This window comes from Pyxicephalus adspersus, chromosome 1 (assembly GCF_032062135.1).
Source record: "Pyxicephalus adspersus chromosome 1, UCB_Pads_2.0, whole genome shotgun sequence".
In the NCBI taxonomy this organism is placed as follows: Eukaryota; Metazoa; Chordata; class Amphibia; order Anura; family Pyxicephalidae; genus Pyxicephalus; species Pyxicephalus adspersus.
In genome coordinates this window covers 139,387,458-139,408,647 of record NC_092858.1, presented here as the reverse complement: position 1 = coordinate 139,408,647, position 21,190 = coordinate 139,387,458, and the positions used below count along the sequence as shown (strand labels likewise).

The 21,190-nt window shown below is 40.6% G+C and overlaps 1 protein-coding gene, 1 non-coding gene and 1 pseudogene across 4 annotated transcripts; 1 reads left to right on the top strand and 2 right to left on the bottom strand.

Annotated features, from left to right (window-relative positions):
- Positions 1-2,697: 2,697 nt before the first annotated feature.
- On the bottom strand, positions 2,698-12,979 carry BCL7B (BAF chromatin remodeling complex subunit BCL7B). 3 transcript variants are annotated; one of them, XM_072428909.1, is made up of 6 exons: positions 12,832-12,979; positions 10,829-10,904; positions 8,202-8,277; positions 7,631-7,783; positions 5,882-5,961; positions 2,698-3,928 (listed from the first exon to the last, which is right to left on the bottom strand). In XM_072428909.1, exons 1-6 carry the CDS (start codon positions 12,921-12,923, stop codon positions 3,839-3,841), a joined length of 567 nt encoding a protein of 188 aa, XP_072285010.1. In that variant the 5' UTR covers positions 12,924-12,979; the 3' UTR covers positions 2,698-3,838. The 3 variants fall into 3 exon arrangements, with proteins under 3 accessions (XP_072285010.1, XP_072285017.1, XP_072285001.1); XM_072428916.1 differs by having other exon boundaries at positions 7,700-7,783; positions 10,829-10,916; positions 12,832-12,973; XM_072428900.1 differs by having other exon boundaries at positions 10,829-10,916; positions 12,832-12,969.
- A 1,232-nt stretch (positions 12,980-14,211) lies between these two features.
- Positions 14,212-14,321, bottom strand: LOC140321945 (U6 spliceosomal RNA). Its single transcript, XR_011919067.1, has one exon. It is a non-coding gene; the product is annotated as a U6 spliceosomal RNA (small nuclear RNA).
- Positions 14,322-15,060: 739 nt separating this feature from the next.
- Positions 15,061-15,173, top strand: LOC140321947 (U6 spliceosomal RNA; annotated as a pseudogene).
- The last annotated feature ends 6,017 nt before the right edge of the window (positions 15,174-21,190 follow it).

Here is a 21,190-nt window from a genome sequence, read left to right as displayed (position 1 = left end):
AATCTATTCCAGGTTTGCAGGATTCAGGTTCACCCATGAGTCTATCTTCTTCCATCCTATAGAACTTTAATAAATCAAGCCTCATGGTGAGCACAGTAAAATGTGTGGAGTGTGTTAGTATTTATTTTTATTAAACTATATTTTAAAAGGTTTCTTTTTTTATGCTTTTTGTTATTGATATCACAATAAGCCCCCTGTGAAAGCATGGTGCAGGTGACAAGTACTCTTTATGAAGAGATCTGGTAGTCCCCTATGAAAGTATCTATGGCTGGTTAAAAACAAACTCCTCAATCAACTTCCTCCTGGCCATTTGTGGCTGGGATTTGAGGGCGCTGAACCTAGAAAAGCTTGAAGATGAGAGTTAGCACTTTCAGGTTTATATTACCTTTGGGTAAACATAACAAAACTTACTATTGTTTACAACTGAGGGGAATTAGACCACGGTGTCTGAATTTCTGAATGTCCTAGGTCAGCCTTTCTTAAAGGTTTTTAACATAAGAGAACTTGTGAAGTAAATTTCTGTGTTTGGGAACTCCTGCTATATTTTCTATATCCACAGTTCGCATTAGTATGATGGTCAGTGTGAAGACCCTTACAGATATAAATATTCATTGGTAACAGACAGGAGAGGTCCAAATTGCCGATTGCTCAAGGAACCCCCAGCAACCTCTGTAGGAATCCTGGCTGAGAAACACTGGACCTGATTTATTAAAGTTCTCCAAGGCTGGAGAGAATACACTTTCACCAGTGAAGCTGGGTGATCCAACAAACCTGGGATGGATCTGGTCCAGGATTCAAAGCATTTGCTAGCAAATAGCAAATGACATTAAAGAAATCCATTCCAGATTTGCTTGATCACCAAGCTTCACTGGTGAAAGTGTATTCTCTCCAGCCTTGGAGAGCTTTAATAAATTAGGCCCAGTGTTAGGTACTCCAGTTTACTTTTTTGATGCAGTGGAGTCATTTATTTGTGTTAATGCAATTATCTATATACACGTACATGGATGTACGTGTGTGTGTGTAAATTCCACCATCACTCAAAAATGCATGGAGACATTTCAACCAAGCTTGCTATACATATGACTGAGACTCATGTGAGTGGACCAGTCATCTTTGTACAGCGCTGTGCTATATGTCAGAGCTATATTTGTATGTATGTATGTATGTATGTATGTATGTGTGTGTGTGTGTGTGTATGTCATTAGGAAACGCATGGAAACATTTCAACCAAACTTGGTATGTTCCACCATCACTCAGAAACACATCCAGACCTTTAAACCAAAATTCCTAGACATATGACTCAGACTCATGTGAGTGCACCCCTGATCTTTATACAGCACTGTGGTATATGTCAGAGGTATATTTGCATGTGTGTATGTATTGCTCAGTGACAGTGTGCCTTTTACTTATATTTTTACACACTTTTTTTGGGACTCTTACAAATTTCTGGCCTGTAATAATGCCTCTGAGAAAACATAAGCACTATTGGCCGAACGCAATCAAAGGCAAAAAAATTAAACAACACCGTAGACAAGAAAATCACTATAGCTGTATTTGATTCCTTTTCCTGTATAATATAAGATTGCAATAAATAAATACCCGGGCATTTGAATATAACTTTGATAGTGATGAACCCTTTAGGAAATAGTGGTGTCTGTTCAAACAACTGGTATAAAAGTGTTATCAAAGGTAAATCACTGCACACTACTACTTCTACAGTAAGGGCCATTTCAGACCTGTGGTGAGCTGCAGAGTTCTGCTATAAGCTCAACTGTGGTCCCAACCTCTCCCATTGAAAGCAGATCTATTACCAAAATTACACTATATATAAAAGGCTAGATAAGTATATATTCTCCCCTTCTGTCTTTGCCGTGGCACCAGTAAAGACTGAATGGGGGCTCAGAGCCTCTGCGCAGTGTGAAATTGGGTGACATAGGCAGAAGGAATAAGGAAGAAAATGGAGGTGCCCTGAGCTTCCGCTGTGCTAAGATGGAGGATTTCATAACGGTGAGGGGATGAGATGTCTGCACAAGTGCACGGGTGTGGTTAGAAGCCATTTTTTGCACATGGCTGTGGCAGAAGTAATTTTGGGCAGCTTTTGGAAGAAGCGAATTGTGGTTGTAACTGAAGTGCATGTAAATGTGTTACTTGCTGTGGTTGGCCTAGGCACACATCAGAATTTTGCCGGGGAATGGTCAATCATGTTTTCCACCACAGGTATGAAGGAGCTACATTGGTCACATTTGTGTAAATGGAACTGGTATTATGGCACCTCTCATCCTTTCCAATTTAGAAACCTTATCAAACTGGGAAGAATTGTCAATTTTATAAATGAGGCATCAAAATTTTGGTGATCTGGTTTCTAACAGTGGGGAACATTTTATTTAGTTCTCATATGTATTGGATGAAAACTGGAATGAAAGCCATGTAACTGTCATTCACAGAATAAAAAACCTGCAATAGCAGCCTCTTGGAAACATTTTGGCAAAGTAGGAAGAGTCAGAATCTCTGTTGGGTTTTGCTATTTTGTGTGTTTATTGGAAAAAAAAAAAGGTTGTTTTCTCTTTTTCATAGGCAGGTGGGAGGAGTTGAGAGAAAATTTCCTTTCACAGGGATAGAGAGAATCTCTAACCCTTTATCACTTATTTCACAACTTCGAACAAGCTTTGCAATATAAAAAAAAGAAAAACAATAAAAAACTTTTTCAAATAGTTTAATTTATTAAAAATATCTTTTGTTGTGCTGAAACACATCCATAAACTTCTAATTGTTATAGAACATGTAATACTACAGCTTTTATGAAATAAGCTTAACACAATATATAGGGTCTCTGTCGATAAGGAATGAAACAGTTTGACAATGCTTGGAATAAAGGGGTAGTCTCTGGGGAAAGCATGATTCACCAGGAATTAAATATGAAATATGGAGTACAGAAAATTAAATGGCATGTAGTTGTTGTCCATAGAAACCAATCACATTTCCTCTAATAAAAGAATATAAAAGTAAAAGATGTATTTTATCCCCACTTTTCATAAATAAGTCTCATTATCTTTTAAAAGGTGTCTAGCAAAGTGATGTTATGTTTGTTCCATTAGGGCCCAATAATATCTATGAGATGTGTTAATGCATGCATGTTGCCATTCAAAATGATTAGCGCCACAAGGTGGCAAGGCATGTTTGGTGTGTTTTCATGTGTTGCAGTAACACGCACATCACCCCAGTACAAAGATCTAAATAGACCTTTAGTCTATTCTTTTACTATACTTTTACTTATACTTATACTTTTACTTTACTATACTTCTATACTTTTCATTTTTCATGGACAGGTGAGGCCTGACAAACATGGTAAGACGGGCAATATCACAGCTAACAACTAGTTGACATAAGTCTTCATTGAAGGTCATGAATCTAGATAAAGACGTTGTGTGGAGAAAGCATACAATGGTTGGTATCTGCAGATTTCACATGACTTTTCACTACAATTTTAAAAGTGCCTTTAAAAATGTGACAATAAAGCAAAACTTTACTGTCATGCATTGCAGTTTGGATTGCACCTGAAACAGGTAGGTTACAAATCCCTCCCTTTGAAAGCTATATGGTCAGTAATTGCACAACATCCAGCCTTTACATAATCCTATCAGGAAGGCCGTTATCCATCACAGCTATGGCTCCTATACAGCTGTGAATGCTGATAAAGGTCAGCTTCCAGCTTTAAATAAGAACATCAGCTGTGTCAGGTGACAGCCAGTCGGACATGTTTCCTTTAAGTGCAAACATTGTCAGCTAAGGCTTTCAATGGCTGTCACAGCAAAACAAGGAAGGTATGCCGAGACAAGCACTAGCTTTTTAAAGCTGTTGTAGGATGGGAAGGCACATCTGGACATGCTCGCTTCAATGGTGGTGCTCCAGACTCCTCAAGATCTTCAATCTATAGAAAAAAAAAAGTTGCAGTTAGTATTAAACCATACTTCCCATTAAAGTAATACTATTGGTCACTTATATGTACAATATACCTTCTAAAATATGACTTTTTCTAGCAGACTTTTCTAGTTTCCCTTTCTTGAAATGCCACCACTGCACTTTTCTTCTGGCTGTTTCAAGTATTCATTTACAGCTATATTTTGAATTTTATTCCTACATAGGGAATGTGCCTCCACTTAAAGCCTTGTGGTCTATCCTACAGTACCTATTACAAAATGTGCCGTTAGGCAGAACATATATGAGGGGGTGCCAAAAGACCGCTCATGCTATTGTCTCTGAATCAAAAAAAAAATGTCTTCCCTTTCAATTTTTTGATCTGGTGAGAAGGGTGGATGGTCTACGAATTTAAAGCACACATTCTACAAACAATTCCTTGTCTTGTGAGCAGATGCATTGCCCTGAAAATAGGAGAACACCTTAGAGTAGTATTTTGCACTATTTGGTGATTTTAAAGATCGTTAGTAACCAAATACCTTATTTATACAAAAAATATTCTATGACATTTCCTACAGATTTTTGGGTTTTTAGTTTTTTTCAGAGGAGGAGAATCTCCATCATAGTAGTATAACAATGTTTCAACAACCGAGACAAATTGTTTCAAAAAAAGTACCTCTGCACCTCTTAAAATGCTGTAAAATCATATGAAGGTGTCAATGCAAAGCAGAACTAAACCTGCGATATTCACCTGTCCTCGTTCTGCACAAGGCGGCGGCATATTTCTTTTCCCTTTTTTTCCTGGAGACGATCTTTGAACATCTTGATTGGCTGGGATGTCATACAGTGGGTTGCACGCACACGTTAGACTTTTGTCAATCTTTCTTTCCGTTTTGCTCTATGGGGAGGGGAGAGGGCAGGAGAACGAGTGAACCCCCCCCCACTGCGCTCTCTCCCCTTCACACTTGTGTTGCAGTGGTTTGTCATTTATGGATCCAACAGGACGGATCCATGAACGTCGTCGGATGAGTGCTGTACACACATCAGATTTTCATTTGATACTCGCCGTAAAGCAATAAATCGGACGAGAATCATCTGACGTGTGTACGTTGCCATACCTGCTGCAGGCACCCAAGAGTTCATTCATTCTTAACATGCGCAAGGGAAGCGGAAAAACTGAGCTGGGCATGCTCAGCTGGTAGTCTTTTCCTTTCTGGAATAACCGCCTGTCTGTATCACAAATGTTCAACGTGGGACTTTATTATCATTTCTCAATAACATTCAAACATTTTGGTACCCACTTGAATAACACCTTCTGCATACTTACCCGTTTCTAAATGATAAACCCAACATGTTTCCTGGTTATCTCTAGTGTCTGTGGAACTGATTCACAGATCTGCCAACATCATATAAAGCACATAATCAGTAATTTCAGGAATTGATACTGTTGAAGGCCTCTCAGATCAGATCAACTTCAATTTCTCAAAATATTCACAGTGAAAGTTGGCACAGAATCACATTTAGGCAATGTTTTGAATGTCTGTCAATGATTTCAAAACATAAATAAATAAATAGGAGCAATACAATCCTGTACTAAAATTATTATAAAACAATTCCATTTCCAGCTACAGTGACAAAATCATGCTTTTGAATTGTGGTCCTGACCAGGAACTTTTCAACACCCCCTTGTATACTTGCCTCCCCTTTAACATGCATTGCTAAACACCATATCACATATTTGTTACAGATCACTGCCTCAGAAAGTATTAATGTCATTGGATCAGCCAAAGAGCCAGGAAACTGGCATTTTCTGAACGGGTGAGTAAAGTCAGTTCTTATAGTCTCTAAATTTTCATTTAGGAGTCATAGAACTGAACAAAACGGCCTAATTAATTACCATTTTATGCAATGTTTCTGGTACTATGAGTATTGAAGAAGCTTTTGTAACATCCGCATCACTAAGTACCTGATCTGAAGTAAAAGCAGGCTCCTCCTTGGTCAGTGTGGGTGGTTCGTCAGCACCCTCAGAAGCAGCAACAGAGGTCACTGAAAAAATATACACAAATAATCTATTTATGTATCATATTGTATTCATGAACTAATATTACAATCCTTTTCAACAGGATACAAATGCAATCATATTTCTCCATCCTCTCTAAAATACCTTGCAAGCATTAAAGTTCAAGAAATTCTACAGAATTTTGCTTGTTGCCAATGAGCAACTTGTAGCAAAACAATGGAAATATTATAGAACAGAGGAACATTATACTAAAATTTAAAGTTTGACAGCATGGGTAAACAGGGTTCCCATAACTAAGAACCTGGGTATTTGATTTGATTTGTAATATTTGATTTCTGTTGTGGAGGAAGATCAGAATGACTGACAAATCCTCCCCTTTTGCATGGATCAAATCAAGTGCTCTTAAAACAGCAATATGAAGCAACATTTTCTCAAGCAAAGCCAACCATTTCTTTTGCAGATTATCTATGTCAGCTGTGTTGGGATTTATTGCTGTATGTGTCTATGTTGAGCAAATTCAGCTGATAACAATATTGCCTATACCCAGAATAAGCTCCCACTCTTACATTTTATTTATTCCTAACTAGAATTGGGTTTAGATTAGATGCAATTAGATTTAATGCCCAACTAGCATTTCAAGATCACTAGTAAAAATGCAGACAATTTGTGTACCTGCTTTAACATTTAACATTTTCATTTTAGTTTTAACAGTCATGCATAATGGTGTGGTGCATGGCTGTGCTGCAAACAGCATCACCTCTATGTTTATTACTAGTTTGTCAAACTGCTGTACAAAATAGACCAAAACATTAGTCCATATATAAAACATGTACAACAAGACATTTCCCTTTGTGGCCAATAAGGATTAATAACTAAGATGTTTTCTTAGAGCCCCACATTTGTACTAGTTGTTATTCAATGTCACCTTTCATGTACCCAACATTTTAATTATCCTCTATGAGGTCTATAAATAACACAAAGGAATCTGACATTCGCTCAAAGCAATCTTCCAGGTCTATGTGTTTTAATGGTAGTAACTGATTCCCATGAGGGAATGTTAGATTCCTTGTTTTAGAAGTAGAGCCCAATGTCTGTTCTTTTTTATGTATAAAAAAATCTTGCTTAAAAAAAAACACAACTTATGGAAAAAAAATGTACAAACTACATAGTAGCACATACTGTTATCAACAAACTGCAGTTACCACAATATGCCAGATCATACTTGCACTGTTCCATTTCTAAACCTTAAGGTGCTGAAATCTTATACCAAAGTTATTGCAATTCTGATGTTCCGAATGCCACTATTTGGATAGTTGTATTATAAGCTCAGGCCTTGTAATAGGTGTTTTGGCACAGACCAGACTGTGCAAAGTGAGAGGAGATGAGTGTATTCTCCCATAAGATGAAATGTGGACATTTTGGAGGAGCTCTAGCAGGAGATTCTAAATGGATCAGTGAAGTTATTTTCTTGCACAAATTGGCAATGCACACTTTCCCCCAATTACAAGGTAATTTTAAAAAATGATTTTGCAGTTTATAAAACAAAGCAATCAGTTTTTTTGTTTTAACATATATAACTGATTCATTCATTTGACAGCTGCCCAACCCTCTGATGCCATGACAGCACAGAAGTGTGATCCAGGTGCCGCCCCTCGTTGCCTCCTCACACAAGGTCTCAGGATCACATATTCTTACCATCCAAGCTCTCCTGTCCCAGGGTTGGGGGCTGAGAGTCAGATGTGTGCACTGGACTGGGAGACTCACTATGTGGGGGACTTGGGCTGGAGTTGCTGCTTTCTACCTTTGGCTGGTATACATCAGAAAAGGAACTTTGGTTACTGGTCTCATCTGTAATAAAATGATACTTTGTTAGTAAATATATACAATTGTGAGGGCCTGCCTCAATTGCTATTGCTTGTTACCTATTTACACTGTAGTGATACAAAGCCCCTAATGTGCGTAATGTATGGCAATGTTTCCTATTAGATTGCGTTCACAAACTTGTGATGCACTGCAGTGAATTCTAAGCAATATATTTTTGGGGATGCAGTGAAAAATTGAAAGACTTATTAAAAAGCACAGAACTGTATAAAATGTTGTGTTTTTGAAGCTTTGCCATGCTCTTCTAGCCCTTAGGGCATCGACCTTCCCATAGCATCAGTTCCTGCTCCCCATCTACTGCCATCTCATGTACAGTCATACAAAACATTAGGACTATTCACTGTATAACAATGCACAATACTAACTTGAGAGACTTGGACCTTACCCTGAAATTCCAGCAGGAGAGAAGAATTGGCAGTGGAAGAGCTGCTCAGAGGTGTGCTTCCTTTCACTTTCTCTTTCTGTGGAAGATAGAGGTTTAAACAAATGTGTGAATATGAGAAGTACACCATTTAAAAAAGTATATGGGAACTAGAAAAGCTTGTGTGATTTTATCTGTAGGATGGGTGCAGCATGTGAAGCCACACAGATACTTTTGGATTTAATAAATCTATCTTAAAGAAAACAAAGGCTTATTTTACTGTCCTCTCCTTCGAAAAATGTTAGCCATCTCACAGTTAATCCCAAAGGTAGTTTTAGGAAACTACCCTTTGGGTTAACTATAAGATGGCTAACATGTTTAGAAGGAGAGGACAGTAAAATAAACTTTAGTTTCCCACGAAAACACGGGGGGAAACATGCAAACTCCATGCAGATAGTGCCCTGGACAAGATTCAAACCTGGGACCCAGCAATTCAAAGGCCAGAGTGCTAACCTCTGAGCCACCGTGCTGCCCTTTCACACTATTTTTTTATTCTTTCCATGACTTTTTTCCCCCCTAATCGTTAAATAATGGATCTTGCTAAGTAAAATACTAAATTTGGCACAGAGACTTTAGGAGGGCTATATAGGGCTCAAATGTTGAACTGTAACAGGCTTTAATAGCAGTGGTCACATGTATTATGTCTCCTGAAGCATGTCCCTAGTTTCCAATATTTTATCAGAAGGTCATGCCTTCTGATAGCTTTTGGTAGCATTACATTTACTGAATAAAAATGGACAGTCCTTAGTGATGTCAGAAGCTGCATTTGACTATTCATATATTTAGTATGTTGACCACCATTGTATTAGTCTTTTTTTAATGTTACCTTTCCACGTATATGTAACATATTTAACTTTCTTCTGATTATCCTTTGAAACAATTACTTACATATCAATGAATGGTAAAATAAATTTAGTTCAAATTTTGAAACTATATATATTGGGTCTTTAAAGCTGAAGCTACAGGTAGATATAAAAACATCCCTGAAATTCACAGTGGTGCATGTCAAACATAAAATGGTCTGGTGCCCGTGGATTGACTATTACATGCCCACAAGATGGGATCGCTCAACCATGACATTATACCCACCACATCTGGTCTAGTATAGAGCCATGTAAGTGGCAGCCAAACAACCTGACCCTTCCCTTTCTACAACACTTTTTATGTATTTTTTGGTACCCCTTAGGGCAGGGGTTGGCAAACTTTTATGGCCACTAGGCCATTTCAGGGGTGGGCGGGAGTACATTAGGCCGGACTCTGAGTCCCGCCCTGATGGCTCTGCCCACCACCGGGGAACCCCCCCTGAAGTGAAATCCCTCTTCTCCGTATGCATTGCCGAGGAGAGGGATTTCCCTTCAGGGAGCTTTCCTTATTTACTGTAAATAGGGGAGCAACAGCAAGGAGGCGGCACCAGAGCTCTGGCTCTGGTAGTTCCTAACGCCCCCTGGCAGATGCTGGCCGGCATTAGACCGGATCGGCCAGGGGGCGTTAGGCCGGAATGAACTACCGGCTAGGCTGTATCTGGTCTAAAGGCCGGAGTTTGCCGATCCCTGCCTTAGGGGGTCCCAGGGTTCCTTTACAGAAGAACACCAGAACAAGCTTGTATGTGGAAGATTTTGCTGTGAACAGACAACATGCAGTAAAAGGGGCTCACCATGCAGGTAAAACAAGCCATCCTTAAGTTGCAAAAGCAGAAAAAACCCATCGAAATTAGAAATAAGTTGTCTCTGTCCAAATATTTATGGACCAAACTGTAAATACTACACCCCAACCCTCCATATACCAAAATCATATAAGTGGCCACTTACTGTACATCACTAACTGACCTTCCAGTCACGTTCACACGAGAAGTATTCTCCTGTGCTTTACAATTGCCAGTATTTAATGAACCTGAGAAAACTCATCCAATCAAAATGTGTATTTGTTCTTGAATGAATCCTACCCCTAATCCAAATCTGAAAGCTAACCTGGATAGCAAACTGCTGATGAATAATAACTTCCAAGGCGGTTCCATGATCCTCTCCTCCTCCTGTGTCACTGTCTGTATGTGTCTGTCATTTGCAACCCCTATTTAATGTACAGCTCTGCATAATATGTTGGTGCTATACAAATATTGTTTAATTATATTTTGCTTCCCCCACCTCCTAGACTGTAAGCTCTTTGGGGCAGGGTCCCCTCCTCCTGTGTCACTGTCAGTATCTATCATTTGCAACCCCTATTTAATGTAAAGCACTGCATAATATATCGGTGTTATATTAATCCTGTTTATTAATAATATTAATATTAATAATAATAGTGATGAGCCAGTAGGGAGGCACAGTAGAGAGCAGGGCACAGGTGGTGAACACAGACACTAGTTGTTGTTATTCTCATCACATCAGGGTGCCTTGCTATTTGTTTTATCAGTATTCAGTCCAGGTGACACATCTACCTGTCTATACAACCAGCCTTAGGTAAGTGACAACACTGTACATACACAGCATCACCGATTAGCCCTGAAATCTTGATTTTCTGTCATACGACAGCAGAACTACTAATATTCTTTAGGATCAAAATCCAAGATAGCATCCCCTGAAAGGTAAAATACGTACATCTCTTCCATCGATAACAGGAACCCACTTGAAAATCCTCAGAGAGGTGTCCCCAACCGTTACCCATTTCTTCTCCCTGCAAGAAAAGCTAAATTTACAACAAATGTACAGTATCAATTATATATTATATTGAACAGTGAAAATTTCATTTTCTATCCTAAACCAATGTGTGGTTTATTCTAAAGCAGTGTTTCTCAACCTTTTTAACATGAAGGAACCACTTGAAATAACTTTCAGATCTTGGGGAACCCCTGAGATAATTACTATATCCACAGATCACAGTACATTAGTATGGTAATCAGTAGGAAGAATGCCTCCTACATTGGTGGTCAGTGAGAAGAATGTCACCCTACAGATAGCTAAAAAGGTCAACAGTGTCACCTAAACTGACTTGAGAATCACAAATTGCAAATTGTATTGTTTTCTACGGGTAGTTTAACTGTTTTATGTGTTCAAAGGTTAGGAAATGGACTCTGTCTAGTGAAAGGAAAACACACTGTACAAAACAGTTTGATTGTCAAATTATCTGTACATGTATGCTATTATTAATGTATAGAAATTATTATTGCCACATGTACTATTTCACTGCTCTTCACCTTTATGTCATGGATGTATGCAAATGACTATTTGTTTATTGGTATTATAAAAACTTAATAAAACTTATTGAACACAATCACAAATTGCTCATTACTCAAGGAACCCCCAGCAACCCCTGGAGAAGCCTGGTTGAGAATCACTGATCTAAATCTTTAAAAGCTAATTTTCTGAAATGTTGGCCAGAAAAGATCACTTTGGGTGACCACACAGGGGATTAACAAAATTACTTGAAGAGATGATGGGGCTACCACATTCACTTCTTTTTCTATGACAAAAGTCCATTGAGTTCTGGCCTCTCTCAACCTTTTATCCCTGTGGAACCCTAAAAAAAACAAAGTTCTAATCCCTGAAACAATTAGATGATCTAAAGCTCAAGGTACAGGAAATATCCCAATGACAGAATCACAAAACTTTGGTGCTCCTGGTAATGCCATTTATTCTGTAGAAATCTCTACAGAAGTAGAGAGTTACAGCTGGAGTTACAGCTGGGTGAACTCCATACAGCCGAGTCCCTGGGGATCTCACTCACTCAACCTTGAAGAAGCTCTTTGCTCTGGACAAAAAGGTTCTTTAGTATTGTATGGAGTGGGGGGCAAGGGCTGGGTCCCCATTAAGGAGATCTCCCCAACTTTTTATCCAGGTGATACAATAGGAAGTGAACGGTAATCTCCCCATAATGGGAAGAAATCCTCCCCTTCATAGGGATTGGTAAAACAGGTGCCCCCAATAGAAGATGGCCCCTCTATTGAAAAATTTCCCTGACTTTCCAAGCTGGTGACAACATACCCCTATGGGGACACATGAATAAAGCTTTGGCTGGAGTTCCACTTTAAGATACTTGTTATCCAGTTGGAGCCTTCTCAGCCCGTTAGGAATAAATAATCATTTTTTATAGCAATTATCTAACTTTCAAAAGGAAAGGTTTATATATGATATGCATACAGACAGCAGCACTAATCTAAAACCAAATCAGAATATCAAACTAGCACACTGGTGACGTAAAACGTCTGTCATGACGTCACCAGATAACATCCCCGCTATCGCAGCCAACTTCCTCTTCCAGCTGCATCTCTCGCCCATCTCCATGGCAACCCCACAGGCTTAGCGATCTCTCAAGGCCCTTTCCATCCAATCGCCTAGTCCGTTTACTGCACGCTCCCGCCAATCACATCACTACCCCTAGCCACGCCCTTGTCCTATTGAAAAGAGACAGTGACAGCTCAGCTGCGTAAAAGAGCCGAACGACAGGCTGCCCAACACGTCACTCAGCACCTCCTTCCAATCAGCATCTCCCCCTCGGCAAGTTATTTGCCGGCTCGGGAGTCCCAATTTACATGAGCTAGTCTTCGCCTTTCTTCAAAATGTCTAGTAGAGGACATTTTTTCTGAGTCATGACAAACGCTCACCATCTGCGGACCTTCTCGATGGCCGCCATCACTTTTTTGATGTCATCTTTGGCCCGGCTGCGGGTCTCTGCTCTAACTGAGCGGCCTGACATTTTCTTCTCGGCACCGCTGCTTGACGCCTTGATAGGCGTGGTTTTGAAGCATTCAACTAGTGACGTCACATGACAAATGATACGCCCCCAGAGATAGGGCTGGGCGGGAAGAGTTATAAAGTTGTATGTTCTTCTCCTAAGTAAAACTGTGTGCACATGCGCAGTAAATGAAATTCCAACAGAGGTATACATATTATTAATATTATTATTACACAGGGTTTATATAGCGCCATCAAATTATGCAGCTCTGTACAAAGTCAATAGTCGTGTCATTCCCTGTCCTTCTAAGGAGCTCACAATCTTATGTCCCTACCATAGTCATATGTCATTAATGTAGTCTAAGGTCTGTGGGGGGGGAGAGGCAATTAACCTAACTGCATGTTTTTGGGATGTGGGAGGAAACCCAAACAGACACAGGGAGAACCTGCAAACTCCATGCAGATAGTGTCCTGGCCGAGATTCAAACCTTGGACCTAGGGCTGCAAAGGCTGGAGTGCTACCTCAGCGCCACTGTGAAAAAATTTGGGGAAATGTTTCCTTCTCATTAGATATAAACCCTTTTCATATGGAAACAAAGAGGTTTTGCTTCACAATCTGGAAGAAGCTTATATTAGAGAAAGAGGCATAAAAATGTTTTTTAAGTTTATTTAAGAAAAAAAATCTAATGCCTCTTTCTCTATTTGTAGCCTTCTGAGTTAAATTTCAATGGTACCCTTTTTGCACAGGCTAACAATAACAATAACAATATTCTTCTATATAAATCCAACCATTCAAGTCCATGCCTTAGAGTAGCAAGGAAAAGTACAGCTGAGGGGGAATGCTGGAAATGCCAGATGCGGCCAATGCGGAGCTAAATCTTATCAGTGGGCCGCCGCTGAAACTCCCTCTTCATTGAAATAGCACCGCTACTAAAATTCCCTGTATTATTTGCGTCTTTAAAACAGTACACAGTGGGGCCACGCATGGGGCCACGGGGCCACGCATAGGCAGAGAGCCCGCTGGTCTATAGACCCGAGTGATGTCCGGGAATTGTAGTAGCGGCAGTATTTCAGCACAGTGGCGGGCCAGCTGCAGTTCATATTTAGGATGCCTTTGGGGGCCAATAAAAAGGACATTGGGGGCCAGATTTGGCCCCAGGGCCAGAGTTTGATACCCCTAATCTAAATGGAGACATAGTACACACATGGCGTATGTGACCGCAACAAATTAATCTGAACTTCTTTGTATAGCCATGGCAATAGTGGACAATGAGAATCAAAAAGTGAATAATTTATCGAATGTGCTGTGATAAATTATTGACCGCTTCACGAATTCGCAATGTGTCATCCTTGTGTAGGGGCCATGCTTATCTTTTCTGTATCCATCCAATTTTAGTATACATCTTGCCAAAGTGAGGACAAAATACTGCAGGCCCTGATTGCTATATAACCCTTGCTACAGCTGAGAAAAACAAATGACAAATGACAGTGAGACCTAAATTTATTTCTATAAAATATATCTGTTTAGAAATAGAGCCCAAATCTTCTTGTCTTTACAGCACATTCCAACATTCTAGGAGAGAATTCCAATAGGATCGTAATAGAGATTCTTTCAGGGGAGAACTACTACGCACATTGGCCAGCCCCAGAGGATTGTGGGAAGCCTGCTCTAGTGTGTCTGCGTCATGTGACGTGCTTGTGTCATGTCATATGTCTGTGTCTTTCTTACAGCAGCTTTCCCAGATAATGTTCGGATTTATCGTTATTTTAGGTTCGTGGTTACTGTAGTTTGTGCAAGTTTCAATGCAACCGTCAGTGCGCTGTTATATAGCAGTCCTAAGGCCAAATTTTATTAGAAGACAAAAACATCACATGACGTGCTGTGGGCCGCCTACGGTTCAGCCAGTTACTCCTCCCACAATATCCCGCGGATCGTTTATCATTTGCATATGGCCTTTGCAGCTAAAGTGGTAAAGATTTTTTTAAATTCTCTAAATAACGTTAGAATCTGTTGCAAAGAAAAGCACATTTGGTGTCAGTATGCTTATATTTTTTAAAAAGCCCTAGAAATAAAAAAAAAATAAATTTGAAGTCTCACTGTAAGTTGATACTGCCAGCTGTAGTGTGCCTTAAATACCTATCAGTACCAGCTCTGGTTAGTCCTGGGTTAGCACAGGACGGTTTCTAAAATTGGAACAATACAGAGAGGACCAGCATGGCCCCTGTGCAAGGACAACACATGCTGCTGCATCGTGAAGCAATGCATGTTGTTTTTTTTTTTCACAATACTCCACATTTACATTGATTTCACACTTTTTGCAAGGGGGACACGCTTCAAATATTTTTTTTCACGTAACCATACCCCATCCACTCCTTCATGCTGCACAGGCCCACCGCTGTCCTTTTAGTGCTGCACGCCATTCACACAGTCCATTAACGTCCCATCAGTTCACATTTATCTTATTAATCTCTCAAAGCTGCATCTACTTAGACCTGGACAACCAATCCCATTGCAAATCACTTGCTGCTTCCATTCCTAAAATCCTAAGGCAGCCGCTGGGGAGGGAGTCACATGGGCTAACATTTATAGACATCTATCTCATCTCCAGAGCGCCAGGGCAGCAAAATGTCAGTGAGTATGTGCTGCTGGGGTATGACCTCCAAGAGGCATATTACCGGTACCTCCTGCAGTGACAGCTTCTCTTTTAAAATTGTCCCATGCTCACCATCGCCTATCCAAAAGTCACGGTGATCCCGGAGACGCTCAGCACTGAGCACTTCCAGGGACATAGCTGGTTGTGTGACTTCTTCAGTTGGCCTGTCCACAAATCATCACAGAGAGTCCAATAGAGTTCTGATATCTCTTTAAAGAGAACCTGTCATTGTGCAATACCTTCACATGGGAGGCTGATCAGTACCCTTGCAATGGTAAGGCTGGGTTTACATAGATGGCTTTTAAAAGGCATGGAAATGCTACTGGTACTACAGCGTGTGCATGCATTTCTTTGCACTTATACAAGCGTTCTAATACTTGCCTTTAAAACATTAAAAGAAAACCTCCTATATTCGCCTATGACTCATAAGCATTTCTAAGAGTTTTAATTTTAACCCCCTCAGGGAATGGGTACAGGGATACATAAAACCATTTACTATTTAAAAGAATATGTAAACAATAAAACAAGATTTTAACGTTAAGGTATTTTATGGGATGTGTGTGTTAAACATTTTTCTTTTTACAGGTTATCCCACAGTGAAAGGATGATTCCCACGGCTGCATTCAGGACATGAACACAGCCGTCGTGAGACTCCTGACAGCGAGGGATCCCCAGGCACTGGAGGGTAAATGAGGACAAGTCTCCCCATTTACTTCTAATGCTGAATGGCTGACAAAAAGGAAACTTTTTTGAACTTTTTTTTTTACAGGTGATCCCACATTAGGTCATCAGGGTTTCCCTTTTCTCAGCCAATTGACGGACGCTCTCCTGATTGCTCCCTCTTGGGTGCAGAACACAAGGCACAGCTTTGCTAGGGCTGCGGGAGCAATCAGGATGGCGTCCATTGATTGGCTGGGAAAAGGGAGAGCCCTATGACCTGATGTGGGATCACCTGTAAAAAAAAAAAAAAGTTCAACACAGTTACACAAAACACACACATCTTATAAAATATTTTAAAACTAAAGTCTCGTCTTTTTTTTTTACATATGTTTTTAACCCTTTCAGGGAATGAGTAAGGGGTTTTATGTTTCCCTGTACTCATTCCCCAGGGTAGGGCAGCAGAGGTCTGGGAGTCCCTTTTAAAAAAAAAAGGGTCTTCCAGATTCCAAAGTCCTGCTAAAACGCTTATCAAGGCCCCAAATGAATTCAATGGGAGCTTTCACTGACATTTTTAAGTGTTTATAAACGCTGGAAAACGCGCCCATTGTTGAGTTGTCCCGCGTTTTCTGTGTTTTGATTTTTTAAACTTTGCAAGGAGTGAGCTCTATACCGCTCAAAAACGTGCCTCAAAAAAAATAGCCTGGTGTAGATTAGCCCATTGCGATGCATAGGAATTTTTAACATGGGCTTTTAAAGTCTCAGGTTAAACGCTGGGAAAACCATCTGTGCAGACCCAGCCTAACAGAGAAATAAAAATATGGATCTTAGATACATGTGCATACATAAACCTTTTTATACAGCCATGCACACCAAAAATAGATTTTAATGTGTGGAGTACTGAAATTCATTTTTGTATTGTTTATTTTATTATAATAAAATATAGGATTGATCAGCAAGTTTTCTGATCATGTACAGCAGTATTGGACTCCCTGTGATGATTGTGGACAGGTCAGCTGACACACCAGAAGTCGCATGACCAGCTATTATTAAAATTTTTATTAATAATAATAAACAGGATTTATATAGCGCCAACATATTACGCAGTGCTGCACATTAAATAGGGGTTGCAAATGACAGATGAATACAGACAGTGACACAGGAAGAGAGGACCCTGCCCCGAAGAGCTTACAATCTAGGAAGTGGGGGAAGTCTCACACAATAGGAGGGGAAATATGAAGTGGTGAGAAGTAGTGACGGTTTCATATGACAGAAGAAGATGGGTAGGCAAGTATGAAAAAATGGGTTTTGAGTGCTCTTTTAAAGCAGAAAAGAGCTGAGACCAATGGAGCGCATGATTTGTATTAGAAGGGAATGATTAACAGTGTCAAACACAGAGGAAAGATCAAGGAGAAGGAGGAAGGAAAAGTTGCCTTGAGACTTAGCTCTGATGAGGTCATTGGCCACTTTAGTAAGGGTGGAATGTTTCAGTGGAATGGGCAGCTCGGAAGCCAAACAGGAGTGGGTCAAGGATAGAGTTGGTGCTCAGGTAATGGGTGAGTCTTTTGTAGACAAGGCGTTCAAGAAGTTTGGAAACATATGGGAGAAGGAAGATGGGACGGTAGCTAGAAGGTATAGAGGTGTCTAGTGGGGGTTTGTTCAGGTTAGGGAGAAAAATTACATGTTTGAAATTGGAGGGGTAGATAACAGTGGAGAGGGAGAGGCTGGGGCAGGGGCCAGAGTGGAGGAATGGGCACGGGGCATAGATCAGGGGGAAATTGGCTAGGTAGTGAATATAGATGATGAGAGAAGAGAGGAGAGTTCACCCACAGAATTAGGGCTGAGGGAGGTCAGTGGTGATTTACAAGTGGAAGGGGTGGGTATGGTTGGAGTGGCCCGGAGAGCAAAAACATCATGTCTAATTTTGTCAATTTTATCTCAAAAGTAAGTGGCAGTGTCTTGGGCAGAGAAGGTTGTTAAGGGGGAGCAGGTGTGGGATTTAGGAGAAAGTCAGTTGTTGAGAATAGGCTGCATGGATTGGAAGCTTGAGAGGAAATGACAGCGGAGAAATAATTTTGCTTGGCGACAGTGAGTTCAGAGTTAAAGTATTGTAGTCTGGATTTGTAGTCCATGAAGTCAGCGCTGAGGCTAGATTTCCCCCATTTGCGCTCAACGAACAGTCTCTTGTAGATGTTTGGTGTGATCGTTGTGTCGGGGTCGAGGGTTAACAAGGACGGGGGTAGCGGAAGGTGGCAGGGGCAACTTTATGCAGAGCCAGAGCAAGAGAGTGTGGTTGAACAGAGTGGCAGCTTTATCCAGAGATGTGATTTTAGAGAGCACAGGGGTTAGGGACATAAGGTAGTTTGAGAAGCGATCAGCCCTGAGCGTCTCCGGGATCACCGGCCAATTAGGGGAATTATGGATAGGTGGTGGTGAGTGTGGGAGTTAATATGCCCCTTGGAGGTCGTACCCCAGCATCACATACTCACTCACATTTTGCTGCCCCACCACTCTGGAAATGAGAAAGATATACAGAAGTCGTTGCCCATGTGACTCCCTCCCCTCCGGCTGTCTTATGATTTTAGGAAGGCGAGAAGTTCAGATTCCCGTTACCATAGGAGAATCCTGGGGGTTCCAAGTTCTTGCCTTTGCAGGTGATTTGCCCCTGACTGGGAGGAATTAGGGTCAGTTAGGAAACTGTACTTTGAATTCTGATTGCTAGCTCTTCTAGCCATTTTATTCTTTTTGTCTTTTTATTCTTTATTAACTTTTTTGTTTTGTTTTCACATTTTATTTGTGGTTGATTGCTCGCTGTTGTCACTTTCAGTCTGCTGCACTGCAGTGACATAGACACGTCTGCTAATTGAGACTAATTCAACTTTATAACTTCAGAAACGCTCTGCTGCTGGCCAATTCTGTAGCACCACACAGAGCTCTAAGGCATCCCAAGCATGTTGTTTATATGATTTGTGTAATTATAATCTTTCCATGTATTGCCCCTCCCCTTACTGTACAGGATGCTTTGTATTGGCTTATGGGCCTTGTAGACTGTAATTTGCTACTAAGTTTGGGTGGCCTCCCCTGGACGCTTGACCTCAGGCTGATTTGCTTATCTCTCGCATAGTTGATACAAATCCGTATTGATAATTGCTAATCAACTAAATCAGGGGTGTCAAACTCAAATACACTGATGACACTGACTGCCAAAAAAAGGGCCCCCCGGGCCAGAGTTTGACATCCCTGATATAGGCTAAAGGACAAAACTGTATCCACCTGGATTCCAGCACAACCTCTACTGCTGCCATCCAGGACTGCTGTTTCACCAAGCCATCCCTCTGATTCATCCTAACCCACTCCTGNAACTCAACAAGCTGACAAGCTTCACAATAACCCATATTACAGGAGCTGCTCACATGGACTTCAGTTTGCTACACTGTTTAATGTATTATTATTAATAATATTATTACACAATAATTATAAAGCGCCAACATATTACGCAGCGCTGTACAAGTGCAAAGTCATGTCACTAGCTGTCCCTCAAATGGGATCATTAAAGGATGGCTCTCATTATGCTTTCCCATTAAACAATGGATTTTGGGTCCATTCACATCTGTCACGGTAAATATAGGCAGGGATGTGTACAGGGACACAGAGTCCAAGAATGAAAGGCAGAAGAGTAATCAGACAAGCCAAACTCAGTGCCGGGGTCAGTATACCAGAGTGTCAGTATCAGAAGGACAGTAATTGGTTTTAAAAGTGGTAACAATGATAACAGTGCAACAGTAAATGTTGTCTCTGGTACACAGAATCTCTGTGCCCAAAACTTATGAACTGCATGGATCCCTACTTTTTTTATGCAGCAAGGCACGTTATCTTTGCATCACTTCATCAATTGTGTCCTCTCATTTACCCCCCATATTCAGAACATTTCCAGGTCCTGTCACTTTCACCTGAACAACATCTTCTAAATCCGCCCCTACCTGTCCCCTGAGACCACCAAACTCCTTGTACATGCTCTTATCATCTCTCGTCTGGACTACTGTAACCTCCTCCTCTCTGGTAATCCACTAACCTGACTCTCTCCTCTACAATCTATTATGAATGCTGCAGTCAGACCCATCCACCCTTCCCATCGCTCCTCTTCTGCTGCCTCTTCATTGGCTTCCATTACACCTTAGAATAAAATTCAAGTTCCTTTGCCTTCAAATCCCTCCACAGTTCTTGTCCCACTTGCCTTCCTGCCCCGAAAAATACACCTCCAGCCGCTCTCTTCTCCCTCCTGTGATCTACTAATGACTTTCTCAATAAGAACTTCACACAGATAGCTCCAGGACTTTTCTAGAGCTGCCCTGACTCTATAGAATGGTCTTCCTTGACCTATTTGGCTTGCTCCTACTTTCCGCTCATTAAAAAGAGCGCAAAGAACGATGCATTCCTTCAGGGTTTTGAGTGCCTAGCTTTTTGTGAGGCTGCAGTGCAGCACAACATTGTCAACTGTGAATTTCTTACTTAGTAGTGTATTAGGGGACTTTCACTAATTCAGACTACAGGGAAAATTATTAAAACACATAAAATAATCTTTCATGCACCACAGGGTAGACCAGACGATGGCATCACTGAGACATGATTGCAGCATTGGTTAAGGGTCCACATTTAAAGATTCTATTATTTGTCATTAAATACATGTTACCACTTCAGAAATGATTAAATAGAAAACTTTTTTTGTACTTACATTCATGCTGGGTTTTACTTTAAACTGACCCGTTTGCTAAAATACAAAGGGGTGATGAGAAGTTCCTGGCTTTGCCCAGAAAGAAAAGAGCCAAAGTTATGAAATAACACATTTATTCAACATATTCCCCTCTGAGACTGATGCACTTGGTACAACGTAGTTGCAGCTTTTCTAGACCGTTCAAATAAAAGTCCTTTGGTTGGGCTGTAACCAGCTCTCAGCAGCATCTTTGACATCAGAAATGTC

Bases quoted from the DNA above. Each gene is read 5' to 3' on its own strand.
- BCL7B (XM_072428900.1), bottom strand. From the start codon at position 12,923: ATGTCAGGCCGCTCAGTTAGAGCAGAGACCCGCAGCCGGGCCAAAGAT. The intron at 8,278-10,828 runs GTACGTATTTTA...TATCTTCCACAG, and splicing joins CTGTTATCGATGGAAGAGAT to AAAGAGAAAGTGAAAGGAAG. The intron at 7,784-8,201 runs GTAAGGTCCAAG...ATTTTATTACAG, and splicing joins TCTCCTGCTGGAATTTCAGG to ATGAGACCAGTAACCAAAGT.